This window comes from Girardinichthys multiradiatus, chromosome 3 (assembly GCF_021462225.1).
Source record: "Girardinichthys multiradiatus isolate DD_20200921_A chromosome 3, DD_fGirMul_XY1, whole genome shotgun sequence".
In the NCBI taxonomy this organism is placed as follows: Eukaryota; Metazoa; Chordata; class Actinopteri; order Cyprinodontiformes; family Goodeidae; genus Girardinichthys; species Girardinichthys multiradiatus.
This window is the reverse complement of record NC_061796.1, coordinates 21,601,831-21,618,180: the sequence shown is the minus strand read 5'-3', so window position 1 is coordinate 21,618,180 and position 16,350 is coordinate 21,601,831. Positions and strand designations below refer to the sequence as shown.

General features: G+C 38.8%; 1 protein-coding gene across 1 annotated transcript; it reads right to left on the bottom strand.

The window, feature by feature from the left end:
* Positions 1-3,302: 3,302 nt before the first annotated feature.
* seh1l (SEH1-like (S. cerevisiae)) lies at positions 3,303-14,805 on the bottom strand. Its single transcript, XM_047361808.1, has 9 exons — positions 14,415-14,805; positions 14,036-14,086; positions 13,005-13,151; positions 12,706-12,917; positions 10,882-10,980; positions 10,650-10,790; positions 10,295-10,449; positions 5,296-5,449; positions 3,303-3,602 (listed from the first exon to the last, which is right to left on the bottom strand). Exons 1-9 carry the CDS (start codon positions 14,523-14,525, stop codon positions 3,422-3,424), a joined length of 1,251 nt encoding a protein of 416 aa, XP_047217764.1. The 5' UTR covers positions 14,526-14,805; the 3' UTR covers positions 3,303-3,421.
* Positions 14,806-16,350: the final 1,545 nt, after the last annotated feature.

Below are 16,350 nucleotides of genomic sequence, written 5' to 3'. Positions count from 1 at the left end.
GGAAGCCCGCGTCAGCGTCACATTAGAAGGGTGGGACTTAAACCCTTTAAAAGATTTGATTGGACGACAAAGACAGAGGGCGGAAATAGCAAAACATGATAGGATGAAACCGGTGCCGCACTTTATCAAGTAGTTTGGAAATTAGACCATTTGTGTATTTCAGGTATCCTCGTGTTTGGCTGTTTGGTACTTTAGACATAAATGATTGTTAAGTAAATGCTAAACTAAATAACAGCAATTTATTTTTGGGTGAAACATAATGCTGTAACTGAGTTAGCTGCTGGACACCGTAAACACCTTAGTTTATGGCCTAATGGCAGATTGCACTGTTAGACAGTTCGCTTTTAAGTCGTGCAACAGTCATAGTTTACGTTCAGTTATCTACTTTATTAATTTTCGCCTACTAATTCCCAACAACACTGCACTAGTTGGAAAGTTCATCACACTAAGTACCTCCACCAAGGAGGTTATGTTTGAACGGATTTTGATGAAACTTTCAGGCGAGGAGCGAATTAGGACAAGCAACAGATGATTAGATTTTGGTGGTGATGCGGAGCACCATCTGGATCCAGGATTCTGTTTAAAGGATTCCTTATTATTGCCAGATCATGGTGTGACAACTTGGAATTCCCACATGGTTCCTCACCCCCCAGCTGACATGCAGTGGTCAGAAGTCATCCAGATCATAGCTCATCAGTACAGAAAAAAGTTGACATGCGTCAGTGATCCTATTGCCTTGGAGGTCTGCGCTCTGAGTGCGTTTGTAGTTCACATTTATTTTTGCGAATCACACCTTTTGCCTACTGATGGTTGTTATGCCCATAGAAGTAAAAGTCCTACAAATAAGTAAAACTGCAACAATAGATGCACAAAAGTCCCAACAAGTATGATTTGACAACAAGTTGACTAGTCAACACAAACTAGTTTACTAGTGACCCTTAAATGCACACCCTAGTTGACTAGTGCAACGTGAAAATGTAACCAGCAGACTGTAAAATATGCACCAGTTGACTATTTTAAGATTTATTTTTCCATTTTTGTGAAAAAAAATATAAACTAGTTTACTAGTGTACAAAAACTGCACACTTGTTAACCAGTAATGTCCTGTTTGGAGGCATAAAGACACAGGCAAGCATGTACCACAAGTACAACTTAAAACTGCTCACCAGTTGACCACTTTTGGTCTACTTGTTAATTCTTAGAGCTTAAAACGTGGACTAGGTAACCATGTAAAACAGTTTTAACAATACCAGTGAACTAATGCATGAAATATATATATATATATATATATATATTACCTAGAGCACTAGAGTTAACAAGTTACATTTTTAGATGCAGCAGAATGACCAGAAAATCTTCACCTAGCCAACTAGTGTGTTTTTTTTAGATCTACTTGTTGACTAATGTACACACTTAATGGTCAATAGCAAACTGGTAGGCAGAGTATGATAGTCAGTTAACATGTCAGGATCCTACAGCCGACTAGTATGACGTAGCCTTCAGTTACTTCCATTTATCACCTTTATTGTTATTGTACAATGAAATGATATCTCTGGCAGAGCATTTAAAAACATGACATGTTCGATCAAAATAAGCAAAGACATCAATATATGCTTTTATATTAAGTTTATTTTGACAGGTCAGTCCTGATCTGAGGTAACAGCCAGTTGGGGAACACATTTTTTCTCCATTTTAAAGGGAACCCTCTCTCGCACTGCTTGTCAACATTTGTAGCCGGATGATTTGTCAGTTGACTGGTAAAGAATGGACCCAGTAGCTAAATGAGAGGCATATCATGTGGTCTGATACATGTGATCTACCAAGCAGCTGCAGGAACGCCTGGGCTGGCAGACAGCTGCCTAGAGAGAGCAAACATAAAACCAAGGATCCTACACATTACTCATGTTAAAAAATCCACACTGTTTAAGACTCTTCATTATTTAGAAAGAAAAAGAAAGAAAGAAAGAAATTGCTTTTTTTAAAACAAATCAGAAACTACCCAAATGACCCTATTCTTCTAGTTGTGGATGAAACACTTTGTTTCCTCAGATGATAAACTGTTTATGTGCTGTTACCAATAACAGGTCAACCTTGTTGTGTTTTGGATCTTCATTTTGAAACACCCAAGAACATCACATATGAAGCTTCCAAGCAAAGAGCATATTTTCTGACAACCTGCTCCAATCATCTTGCTGTCCATGTTCCTTGTGTGGGCATGTGTAGCACGCATTCCCAAAACATCTGCAGTCCATCTCTGTTTCACAATAGTGGGGGTACCTTTCATCAGGGTTTGTAAAATTTATGGATGTGACCACTAAATTCAATTTTGTTCTAATCTGGCCAACTAACTTTGTTCCAGAGGTTTGTAGGCTACTTCCCGTGGCAGCTTTGTGGCATTGGTGTGGTAATGGATTACCTCCTTAATGTGAATTATTTGTGAAACAGCCAAACCACTTTCTGCAGTCCCACATGTCAGTATAAATTATTTGTGGATTTTTCTTGCAATTGGGACTGATGGTTTTGGTAAATCTACCTGACTATAACTTGGTTTCAACAAAATCCAATTTGAACACTGCTGATAGGCATTGGTATTTCATTTTTTGCATCCTTTACTGATTTATAAAGTCCAACTACATTCTCCAATATATAATATCCTTTCTGCACAGCTCAGAATCCAGGAACATGAGTGCAGCAGCGGGTGAAACATGCAGGGTCTGTCACGGGCCCAGAAACTCGCTGACCTTTCATATACGCACACTAATTACAAGCAAAACAGATAACGGGTGAGGATGGTTACCTTTGGCAGTCCTGCGTTTATTAACTTGTGTGAATGTTAACAGTCCAAAACTTCCAAGTTACTTAAACCTGTGACCAGGGTCATGATGATTTAGAAAAAATAAGAGTTGTTTGATTAACAATGGCTTCACCAAACCACTAACTTAGTGAAAGAAGTGGTTGTATTTTAAATTCAGTAAAATTTAAAAAGAAATCAATGTAAATTTATGAGCACAACTTTACCTGCTTGAGAATGACTCATTCTATTTCCGCTTAGCTGTTTCACATGGAAGTCAGTTACTCATACATGGAGTCTGGTTTGGACGCAATAAAAATGGGAAATGGCTTAAAATGACTTAAACTAAGTTCCGCAGCACTAAAAAAAAAACATCCCGTGAGCTGAATTCACACATAATTATTTTAGTGAAGCGCTCCCATACCTTACTGTAAAACATTTCCTTTCAATACAGTATAACCCATTCTAAACACATTTTATCCTCCTTTTCTATTTTATAATAAGAAAACACTTTACTTTAGAAAAACCTTTATTACAAGAGGATGACACAAAGATTACATTCCAGCATTGCATTTTCGAATAAACATACACACTAAAAGGGAAATAAAATAAAAACCCTCATAACTCATATCATTGCTCTTCAGTTTCTGGCAAAGATAGCAGCGCCCTAGAGGAGTGTCTGTGAGCAAGAGCCAGTTGCTGAGGTTGAACAACGGGCTCAGCATCACAGTGCTCTATGAGGGACGAAGGAGGCAGCAGGTGACCATGCCTGGTCCCCCCTCTGGGAGGATCCAGAGGTGGAAAGAAATACCTGAAGGAATAAAGAGGGGAGAAAAAGAAAGGAGACAAACATACAGACAAGAAAAAAACAACAACAAATGGAATATAAGAGGAGATGCATGTAAAAGGAAGTGGCAGAAATGGCTACATCAAGATGGGTGTGAATAAAAGTTATTAAACACAAATGAAGCTCAGTCACACATTACAAAAACAAAGCATGGACTACATGTGTGCAGTCTTCATGCCAAAAGTGGAAAAACTAGCACTCTGCTATGAAGCTTACAGCACAACGACTTGTATTTCAGGCAAATGGTCATCAACAAGTGTCATTAGTAATATGCAGGACTCTGGTTTATCTTTGGGGAGGTCAGCTGCCGCAGGGGAGGAGCAAAGGGAGCTCTCTTGGCAGTCCTGCATGCAACAACCAATAGAAAAGCAAATTAACTTCAACAAACCAAGTCCACACTTCTCTGTCAACACAAGGTTACTGGGGGGGGGGGGGGGGCATGTGGGATCTGTTTATACAGGTGACAGTGATTATAGGGATTAAACTGAAGCTGAGAAACAACATCAGTGATGTGTTCATTTTTTTCACTGTGTTGAAAAGGTAGGGAGATGCATACAATATCGGTGAATGTTGGTTATCGGCCATGACAGAAATATTAATATCAGATATAAATATCGGTCCAAATTGTCACATCGGTGCATCCCTGGCTAGGACGCGTTGTGGATAGAAATCTGACAACCTATAACACTAAAAACATTTATTTGTAAGAGAAGATCACACAGTGAATCGATCTAATGTTACTTATGTTAGAGGTTAATCAAGAGTTAGGTCTACAGTAATGGATTAAAGCTGTTGGGTTGAACATGAATACAGCCACGTCTACTCAGTCAAAACCAGTTAGTCCTGACTCTATAGGTGGAATACAAAGAAAATTATTCTTCAAGTAGTGAAAAACTGTTTTAACCTGACAAATTAACATTAAAAAGTGACTGAGTAAAATTCATAAGCACGATTCCCAAAGCAGAGCTTTACTGCTTAGAAATTAAATTAGCATAAACTAACAAGATTTTCTGTCCACCTAAAAAATTAAAAAGGCTATATTCATACTCACACATTGATTCTTTTACAGTTGGTTAAAAAGGTTCATCAAAGCTTCCTTCTCTTCAGCAAAGAGTTAGGCAAGACTTGCTCAAGAATACATTCCTTTTAAAAACAAATGAGGAGAACTTGGAATGGCTCTATCGCTCATTTCATAATGGAAACTGTCCCCAGGGTGCTGAGAGGCTCTTGAAGGAAACATTAACGTCACACATCAAGACTACCAAGTTCATTCATTTTGCTGATTTTCTTCAAGCAACTGGAGCAAGTCAAATAATGGTCACAAATCAAATTTATATAAACAAAATTTATTTTCCTAATAGTGAGGCAGTTAGTCCTTGCAAAGGGGAAACATAACACCACTCAAAACAGACATCAGTACAAATCAGGGAGAAGCCAACACCACACAGCAGCTCCACAGGCCTGATCCAGACAAGCTGCATGCTGGAAACCAGGAGCCAAGCTCTTTGCCTCAGGGCAGCACTGGGTCGCTGTGAGTCCAGAACTGTTGTCAGTGGTCAGCTGCTCTCCAAGTCAGTGTGAGGCACAGTAAGGTTAGCAGTTCTAATTGGCTGCTCTCCGACTGGGTGAGTGGTGTCAGACACACGACACCACCTACCTTCCTGCTGACATCCCATTCAGGATGTTCTGAGAGTTCTGAACAGAGGAGCCCACCACCACGCTCATGGCTGTGGGCTGACCAGATGAGCCTGTCAGCGGGCTGCCGTCTCCCTTCAGGATGCCTGTGCACTTCCAGTTCTCCATGTAGTTAGCTGCAGAGAAAAAACAGCAACATCAGCTGTTTTTCATTTCTTAATGTCGGAAATAAATTAGGACCCAATACTCTAGGCTAGCTTCCTCTGCCCCCTACTGCCTACATTAAAACCTACAGGTCCTTCTCAAAATATTAGCATATTGTGATAAAGTTCATTATTTTCCATAATGTCATGATGAAAATTTAACATTCATATATTTTAGATTCATTGCACACTAACTGAAATATTTCAGGTCTTTTATTGTCTTAATACAGATGATTTTGGCATACAGCTCATGAAAACCCAAAAGTCCTATCTCACAAAATTAGCATATCATTAAAAGGGTCTCTAAACGAGCTATGAACCTAATCATCTGAATCAACGAGTTAACTCTAAACACCTGCAAAAGATTCCTGAGGCCTTTAAAACTCCCAGCCTGGTTCATCACTCAAAACCCCAATCATGGGTAAGACTGCCGACCTGACTGCTGTCCAGAAGGCCACTATTGACACCCTCAAGCAAGAGGGTAAGACACAGAAAGAAATTTCTGAACGAATAGGCTGTTCCCAGAGTGCTGTATCAAGGCACCTCAGTGGGAAGTTTGTGAGAAGGAAAACGTGTGGCAGAAAATGCTGCACAACGAGAAGAGGTGACCGGACCCTGAGGAAGATTGTGGAGAAGGGCCGATTCCAGACCTTGGGGGACCTGCGGAAGCAGTGGACTGAGTCTGGAGTAGAAACATCCAGAGCCAACGTGCACAGGCGTGTGCAGGAAATGGGCTACAGGTGCCGCATTCCCCAGACCTGGGCTACAGAGAAGCAGCACTGGACTGTTGCTCAGTGGTCCAAAGTACTTTTTTCGGATGAAAGCAAATTCTGCATGTCATTCGGAAATCAAGGTGCCAGAGTCTGGAGGAAGACTGGGGAGAAGGAAATGCCAAAATGCCAGAAGTCCAGTGTCAAGTACCCACAGTCAGTGATGGTCTGGGGTGCCGTGTCAGCTGCTGGTGTTGGTCCACTGTGTTTTATCAAGGGCAGGGTCAATGCAGCTAGCTATCAGGAGATTTTGGAGCACTTCATGCTTCCATCTGCTGAAAAACTTTATGGAGATGAAGATTTCATTTTTCAGCACGACCTGGCACCTGCTCACAGTGCCAAAACCACTGGTAAATGGTTTACTGACCATGGTATCACTGTGCTCAATTGGCCTGCCAACTCTCCTGACCTGAACCCCATAGAGAATCTGTGGGATATTGTGAAGAGAACGTTGAGAGACTCAAGACCCAACACTCTGGATGAGCTAAAGGCCGCTATCGAAGCATCCTGGGCCTCCATAAGACCTCAGCAGTGCCACAGGCTGATTGCCTCCATGCCACGCCGCATTGAAGCAGTAATTTCTGCCAAAGGATTCCCGACCAAGTATTGAGTGCATAACTGTACATGATTATTTGAAGGTTGACGTTTTTTGTATTAAAAACACTTTTCTTTTATTGGTCGGATTAAATATGCTAATTTTGTGAGATAGGAATTTTGGGTTTTCATGAGCTGTATGCCAAAATCATCCGTATTAAGAGAATAAAAGACCTGAAATATTTCAGTTAGTGTGCAATGAATCTAATATATATGAATGTTAAATTTTCATCATTACATTATAGAAAATAATGAACTTTATCACAATATGCTAATTATTTTTAGAAGGACCTGTACATTAATAAGTTGTACCATACAGTGCATTGCCAAGGTATTCAATCCCATTGAACTTTTTAACATTTTGTCACAAATGCGACAAAGTAGATCATACCTGTAAATTGGAAGGAAAATGCCTGAGTGCATTTATATTCATCTCCCTTTCCTAACTAAAATCAACCAACTGCTTTTAGAAACCCCCTGGGAGCAATTTAATCACTGGACAAATCCATTTGTTCTGTGAAGGTCTCAGAGGTTTATTAAAGAACAAACCTGATCATGAAGACCAAGGAGCACAGCAAACAGGACACGAAAAACATTGTAGGGATGTTTAAACCAGGTTCAGTAACACTGTTACCTTTAACCCTTTGGCTCTGTGATGCACGCAATAACTGCCCCTTGCGCAATGAGACAGAGAAGCAGACTGTGGGGCCCAGAATGTCGCTTTTGGTCCAGATTCCTGGACAGGTGTTGTCAATAAACTAGTAAGTGAGTAAAATTATAATATATGGGTTCTTGTACTTGTATCAACAACTTTGTATCATTTGAGCTTTATCCCCAACCAGAGGAGCAGTCTGAGCTGAGAGGGGATGAAACACATCACACACGCAGGGGGAGAAACGAAGAGGGCTGTGGCTCTCTGAGCGGGAGGAGACCGGTGAGGAGAAGCTACTATTTTTCATGTTTTATCACTCAGACATTATTTCGTTGTTGTGTCATGAGCTAGCTGCTAGGTAAAGACTCTTCCCTTTAGCGTTAACAGTTGTCACTCAGAAGTATTACTATAATATTGGCAGAAAAGCTACTCTGAGGAGATGTTTGATGATCTGATGCATCGGTGCTGCTATTTATATTTATTTAATCTTTTTTGGGGGCCAATGAAAATGCAGTTATTCATTACCAGTTTTACAAGTTAGAATGAAGTAAATAGCCTGTCACAAACAAATCATTATGTAGATTACATGACAAGTCAAAATGTGTCTTCCCAACTAATAATGTGGAGTTTTTATGTTTCAATTTAATAAGATATGATTTTATCAAATATATTATCTTTTTTCATTCTTTCAAGACATTTATAATGACTCATTTCCATGAACGTGTTTAGATAGTAGTGGGTGAATTTTAAATTTCTTGTATAAGTTTGAATGATTAGCTGATCACTACTATCACTATCTCCCACTTGGAAGCTGATGGAGCACACACACCGCCTCATAAACACACAACCACAAAGTATGACAACAAGCACCGGTCTGGACTTGGCTTATAATTATTTGGACTGAAAAATAAAAGAGCTGGAAATAAGCTCTGAATTTTGAAATAAAACATTAGCTTCCTCATATTATTCCTGATATAGTCCTGGATAGATAATATATGTGTTGACCAGTAAAAGTGCTTCTGTCCCGCGAACGTGTAAGATTAGTAAAACAAAAATAAACAGGACCCAGACTCAAAGCAAAAATCCTTATAATACAGCCTGCAGAGACTCTCAATGTCTCATTTTCTGTCAAATAACTTCGGTTATGCTGAGCTAATGACTAAATAATCATTTTTGTTTTAGCAAGGAGAAAAAAAAAAAACCAGGTACTGTATTTTAAAATATTTTTTAGATCATCATTCATAGGAGGTTAGTTTTAGTTCAAAGATCCCTTATAAAGAAAGACGTCTGAAACAAACAAGGAAGGAGCTGCTTGAAGCAGCCAAAGGTTGTGGATTGTTAACCAACTGGGTAAAAAAGAGTACAACACAAATTTTACAAGCAACCAGTTTAAGATTAAATAATTAGGTTAAGATGTACTGTTGTTAAATGTAGATTATTTGATTTCTTGCCTCTAGAGTGACTAATCAGATGAGATGGAGACAGAAATAAAGAGACACTGAGCTGCAGTCAACCCATGGAGGATGAGACAATGAGGACAAGAGAGAATAGACAGAGAAGTAAAAAGTAGAGGGAAAGAAGGAAATATATATACAAGTAATCACAAAACACAAACACACCGATAGAAGAGGTTTAACGTAAAGTTTGGTGGTCAGTCAGCAGTGTTAGTAGGCTTTAACACTAAGGTAATGTGTATTAACAGCTCATTTCCGTTTTGTCTGCAGGTCCATGTTAAAGTTTGATGCCCCTGTGCTATTCTGAATGGACCATCTTTACCTCCAGTGTAACTACAGAACATCCACACTGCTTTATTTGTTATTAGGGCCTTTATTACTGTACACTAAAAGATTGTATTGTGCCCCTGTTTATATTTGATCAGTGTAACTATCAAAAAACTAAATGTGTTTGATAGTCTATTCCTCTAATTTACACATTTTGCTCACATGTGGGTTTGAATCTCTCAGTACTTCCCTATGATGAATGAGTCCTGCAGAGTGAAATTCTGATCACAATAAAATATTTAATATATATGCATGGTGGTGTGTTCTATATTATAGCTTTCCCTAGATCTGATTCAATTGTGCATCTCCATGCTTACTATTTGAAGTATATCATAGTACATTAAAGTGTAAAAGCTGGGTGAGATTCTTGTTAATATTTCACCCTAGAATCCAGCTATATAGCCCTTTCTTTGCTTTGAGCACTTACCCCTTTAGTGGTCTCTGCACTGTTCTGGTCTGATGTAATATTCTAATCCTTCGTGTTGCATTTTTATTAGTTGTAGGCAGAAAATGATCATAATTAACAGAAATAAAGGCTTGAAAAGATCAATATGTGCGGAATTAAGGTATCTAATGTGTTTCACTTAGTGACGGAGTTACTAAAATAAATGAACTTTTCAAAAATATATTGAATATGTCTGGATATGCTCGTGTTTGCATGGAATCCCATTTTTCTTGTTCTCCATAAAAAACAGTTCATTATGTTAATAAAGCGAAGTAGCTGCAGTTTTCTTTCATGTCTGACAGACAGTGATTAGAGGCAACTCGTTTAACATACACATTTCTAGAGAAACTGCAATTTTCAGAACAACTAAAATTAAAATTTACTGTTTTTAAATTCCTCAAAACCTTCAATTCTTCAAATGTTTTCCATTATCGATGTCTACTGAATGGCTTTATTGTATCTGGTATATAAACGCATCTAGAATTTGATGCTTGTAACATGCAAAGAAAAAAAGCAGAAAGTTGGGGTAAAAAAATAAAATAAAAATCAGCGACGAGTGAACAATGGTTTTCCCACCTTTCCACAAACGGACACAGCCATCATCCCCGGAGGAAGCCAGCAGGGTGCTGGTAATGTTCCAGCTCACACGCCACACTTGGGAGTTATGGTTGTCGAACTGAGCCACAATCTGCACCTCAAACTTGGTGGGTCCTGTAGCGGTGCTCTCCTTTCTGACAGAAGAACCCAGAACAAAGCACTGTTTGTGTTTTTCCCCCGTTTTAAAACCATTTAAAGAAGTGGGGGCAAATAAACATTTCGACTTAAGTACACATAGGTTAATCACAAAATAACTAGCACATTAAAACGCAGGTTCACGGTTGTTTTATTTAATTAACATTACAAGTACGAGAAAAAAAAGGAGAGATGTTACCTCAAAGGAACAAGCTTAAATATTCGGACATCTTTTGTTGCAATGGCGAGTACATGGAACGATCTCCCAAGGTTCGGGGCAAAAGCAATGTCATGGACCGCATCAGTGACTGTCATCAGCGTTTCCGCTTTACTGTATTTCCTTTAAAATAGGATAACATTAAACCACGTTTACAGCTGTGGTTGTTATGCCGTACTACAACGTTTACCCTCCTCAAGAGTGGATTTCTTACCGCGTGTTTTCATTATATTCATAGATCTGAACCTTCCCGCCATATGCCACGTTGCCGTCATCGCTGCCAACAGCAAACATGGGGGGGTGGGCTCGGGAACTGCAAGAAGGATGGAACAATATCACACAGAAATACGTTAAAAGAATACTAGTATTTGACATGCTGCATTATTCTGGAATAATACTAGAGAATTCTACATCCTGAATCATTTAGCAGAATAGTTGTATGATGAACTGATTCTTCCCTGAACCCACTGTCCCTGTCCGATAATAAATCTTATGTCACATATATTCACCAGTTAGGTTGAGTGTATATACATTAATGTTCACTAATTATCACTCACATGCATTTCATCTCTATTCTAACCATCACATGTAAATGTGACCCAGTGTCTGGCTCTACTCAATTATTATCTTGGTCTGTGTGCAGCTGGTCTTGCAATAACCGAAGGCAGTACCAACTGTCCCTGTTTCCACTCCCCAACTGAAACTTGTAAATATCACACACCCATCTGATATGTCTGTACACTCTACTGTATAAATAAACGAAGCTAAGGTAACCACACTTGTAGCTCACATTCTCGTGTGTAGTTGCCCTTGCTGCAAGAAAATTAAAGAGTCTCTGTGTCGTTCCTCTGAGTCTGACTGTTGGTTTGGGTTGGCCAGTCACTCCAACCACCTAACATAACCTATCTGAGGAAACTGTTGCACAGCAGAACTGTTCTACCAAGATGTACAGACCCAGCTCGACTGTGCCATTCAGAGTGCGTTTAATGTTGGCTCTTACACTGAATTGCACTCTTTGGATCAGCAGATGATTTCATGGACATATGAATAATTGATCAGTAGTTAAAAAACAAAACTAGTGTTAATTAAATGTTCTCATTTGATGTAAATCGATCACACCCCAAAGTGTTTGGATGATGGAGGTGGTAGACCTGCTATTTTAGTTGGGGACCCCTGTTATAAAGCTATGCCACCTGAGAACTTCTGGGTAGAGCATATTTACAGAGAAAGAAGAGTTTTTTTATTTCCCTTATTTTCTGTACATTTTTGGCTTAATTAATGCTCTAAATAGGTTGTTCTTGTATGGCATGTTTTAGAGTCTGTATACTCCAGATAATGACCCTTCGATCACTAAATTAGTTTAGGATTATTTCAACAATCGATTATCACGATCAATCAAATTAATTGTTTCAGCCCTACACCATTATCAACATTTAGTAGTACAAGGAATGTACTGCTACATTCTAACCAGTGATCAGGAGGTCAAACGCTAAAAATTCATTTAATGCACTAAAATCTAAAAATCCCACGTCCATAAATGCATCAAACATGTTCTTTGATGCACTTATTGGAGTCAGGTAAAAATCCGATAAAGGTAAGGGACATATGCTTTGATGCAGGGAAAATCTTTTAATCCCTTCATCTTCTGTTGAATCCAAAACAGCTTATTTTATCAGGGAAACTGCAGCACATTTCAGAGGTTTTAGCAACACGTTTATAATTGGGTCCAAATTTGGTTGTAAATTTGAAAAATAACTACAATATAATGTTCATTTCGAAAAGTATGTCCTCATTTTGGAAAAACACATTGAAAAAAGCTGTAAATGCTTTAAGAGTTGGACCTGTTGGAAACAGAGATGTTCCATGGTAATTCAGATTCTTTTTTTAGATTCTTAAAAATGGATTATGGAACAGGACATGGACAATATAGAACTTCCCCTATATATTCCCAGAGCTAAAAATACAAAGTCATACAAATGTTGCACACTTTTTAAGACCTTGTAGGAACTATATTGCCATGTAAACATGGCCGTCTAACCTTGAGGGGTTCCACGAAATGCAGCTGCAGCTAAGCTTGCATGAGATCTCGTGCTGCAGGGACCACTGGCTCAGGTTCATTACATCGGGAGCCTCATAGATCCTCACCACTCCGTCCGCAGAGCAGGTGGCCAACATCAGACCCATGTGTTTAGGAGCGAACTTCACATCTGTCACTGATGTTCTACTATCCACAAGCGTGGTTCTCTTTATCTAAACACAAGCAACATTGACAGCTTGGATGGCAACTCAAATGAAAAGAAACCGGCTAGTTTTAGGATGGCTTGCAGTTGTACTTACCCAGTGGCTCAGTCCTCTCTGCTTGTCGTTGGACTCCCCGACAATCTCCTCCCAGACAGCGGCTGTTCTGTCAAATGAGCAGGAGGCCAGAACTTGGCCAAATTCTGGATGAGCCCAGGTTACCCTCCACACCGATCCACTGTGTGTCTGCAGGCCAGAAGGGAAAATTTTCTCAGACAGCAATTTAATGGCATTTAAACATGGGCGAAGGAATTTATCAAAATGCTTATAGGTTCCCATGACCAATCAATGCCATCAAGACTAGGGATGCAACGATATAAAATATTTGGGTTGATATCGATATTCAATATTAATATTGCGGTTGTGGCCGATATTACATATATCAAAAATGTATTTCTCTAACATTCTGACACTGTGAAAAACTGACGGCATCGCTCTGACATTTCTGCCTCAGTTAAACACCCCACAATCCTGTGCTGCATCACTATCACAGTCACCTGACCAACCCCCTCCCCTTCTGAAAAACACACACAAAGGGCAACAAGATGGAAATAAACATCAGTTGTTAATACCAGCCCACTTCTACGATAGCGATGTGTTGAAAAATGACCAATATCGGCCAATACAGATGTTAATGCTGAAATATTGTCCGTGCCTTGTCAAGACTGATGTTTCCTTCAATTATTTTTAGGATATTACGTCTCCTTTATTATGTAAACTTCTGAATAAATCAATCAATAAACCAGCAGAACGATAATGACCACAGTAGCATCAATAATAAATTGTTTTTATCCATTTGTAATTCTGTGGCACAACCAGCAGCATAAATCTGTTTTAACTGTATTATATTTGTTAATTAGTTTGATCTCCAAAAGGATCTTAAGACCCCTTCAAAACCCCTGGCGGGGGCCGATCCCTACTTGGGTCAATTTGCGGATAGCTTAATAAGAAAATAGTCATTAGTGACAGTCATTAAATGTATAAAAGATGACCAATACCAGGATTTTCTATTTACCAGGGAGGTATTTGACAGCAATTAAAATGATAGAAATCAGGAGCTGAGTGTTTACCTTCCAGCTGGCTGTGCATTGCCACTCTCCATTCTCACTTTTGTCCCACACCTGAGAGGCAGAAATTCACTGAGAAACATTAGTGCCATTACATTATCAGTGTACATTTACGTTTTCTAAACACATTTTGAATTTGACTCAGTCCGACTAGCAGTTGATTAAACAGGTTAAATATACTAACTCAATTTATAAAGTAAAGCTGTCTTGCTGTAAAAGAGGCTTACATTTCTCAAACACTTCTATACTGTTCTCTCTCAACTTAAACGAGTCCATTAGGTTGATTGTAGGGCTCGTAGCTTCTAACGTGGGGAATGCTAACATGCTAGGCTTAGCATTAGCGTTAGCATTGGCGTTAGCATTAGCCCCGAATGTGGCTCACCTTGACACTTTGGTCGCTGGAACACGTTGCCATTCTCCGGCCGTGAAAATCATACGAAACATCGTGAATCAAATCTTTATGGTCAGCGGCGATGCTGCGAGCAACGAACATGATTCCAGCACCTCTAGTTGCAGTGGTTAGCTAGCAGGCCTGTCATGTGTCTCCTACCCAGGCGGCTGGAGTTTGGCGCCCGCGACTGTGTTGCTGAATTCAGTTGACCACTGCGGGGCGCCTTCTGACAAAACTAAGGGAGCGGATTGAACAATGGTCTTGCTTTGATCTAAGTACTTTACAATATGATAAAAATGTCATATTGCATATGAATAAAACACAAACATATATGATCAAAATCTAAAATTTGATTTTTGAACCCTAAAGGAATGTACAAAGTTACCACTGTTCACGTCTAATCGAGAAGGTTGCCATGTTTGCTTTAGCATGCTACACTATGGTTACTCACGTTACACAGTTTTTGCCTAAATTTAATATTGTTATATTAAATTATTATTCACAAAAAAAAAAAAAAATTCAATTGGTGACTGACGAATGCAGATTTATTTTGTCGTGCCTCAATCATGAGGCTCTGATTTTTAAATGTGACAAAAACCTTTTTCTTTTAACCATGTATGATAGGGTAGACTAAGTCTATGTTTATTACACAGCTCTGTACGCTAAATATATCTCGTTATAAAACATGTATACAGAGATTGACTTTTTTTTAAAGGGGCTATATATATATATATATATATATTCTAACCTAGGGCTGATGTTGTCATTCTTTCCCTGAATGAGTTTTCTTTTGTGTTTTTGCACGTCCCGTCAGCATGAATTCGCGCTCCCCTTGTGGTTTGCACAGAAAACTGAATGGATGACTGAGAATATATCTGATTGACAACCTTTGAGGATTGGTGTAAAATTAAAGGGCTTTTTCAATGTTTTTAAGGGGACTTGACTGCATTTGATCATATCCATATCATTGCACATACTTAGACTGGGCATACACCAATTGAATAATTCTGCACTCCACTGAGCTTCTTTAAAGCTATTTTAAATTCATGAAACCTTTATTCAATTTGTGCTTTCCTGGTATTAAGACCACCTCAGATTGAGAAAACAATGAAGTAGATCAGTCAAACCAGAACTAATTTATAAAATTGCCACAGTATTTCCACTGACATAAATTCTGATCCCCTTGTGACCAGTCAACTCTTATCAAAATATGAAAGATTGTGACCTAAATCCAAAAAAAATAACTATGAGCATCTTTCTGCTTTTATATTTATTGGTTATATGCTTACATATTTATTATTAACAACATCTTGAAGCAAACAATGAGCACTTAATAAAAATTACTTGAAATCCCGTGCTGGTTCAGATCAATCCACGCTTTTGCCATTTCATTTTTTGCCCTTTAATACTTTTTTGTTACGTTTTTGTCATTTTGTCCCAACCAATTTTTCAGTCTGAATATGCCATGGGTATGTTTCATACTAATGTTGACAACGTTAGATTAAAAAAACTCGATTATCTACTTATGGGTAGTGTACTGAAAATGGGTTTTATGTTTTAATTTATTTTGACCATAAGAGTCAACTAAGGATCAGAACCAAAATAAATCAACAAAATGTAATACAAATGTTAGCATGTTTTCCGAAGTTATTAGTGAGTTGAATTAAACCATAGCATACATGATATTGGAACATTTTAGTATTTGTATTCCAGAAATTAATTAGTTAAAAGAAATAAACGGACATACAGTGGTTTAAGCACATGGGTACGAAGTGATCTGATTGTTCAAAGTAGAAAGGGACGGAATGGGAACGTTTAGGGGGTACCGCTTGGCACATCTTGGGGTATCATTCGTTGCCAAAGCAGACACGAAATTAAACATCTCCAAGGCGTGTACGAAATGACGCAAATCGGCGCATAAAGACCC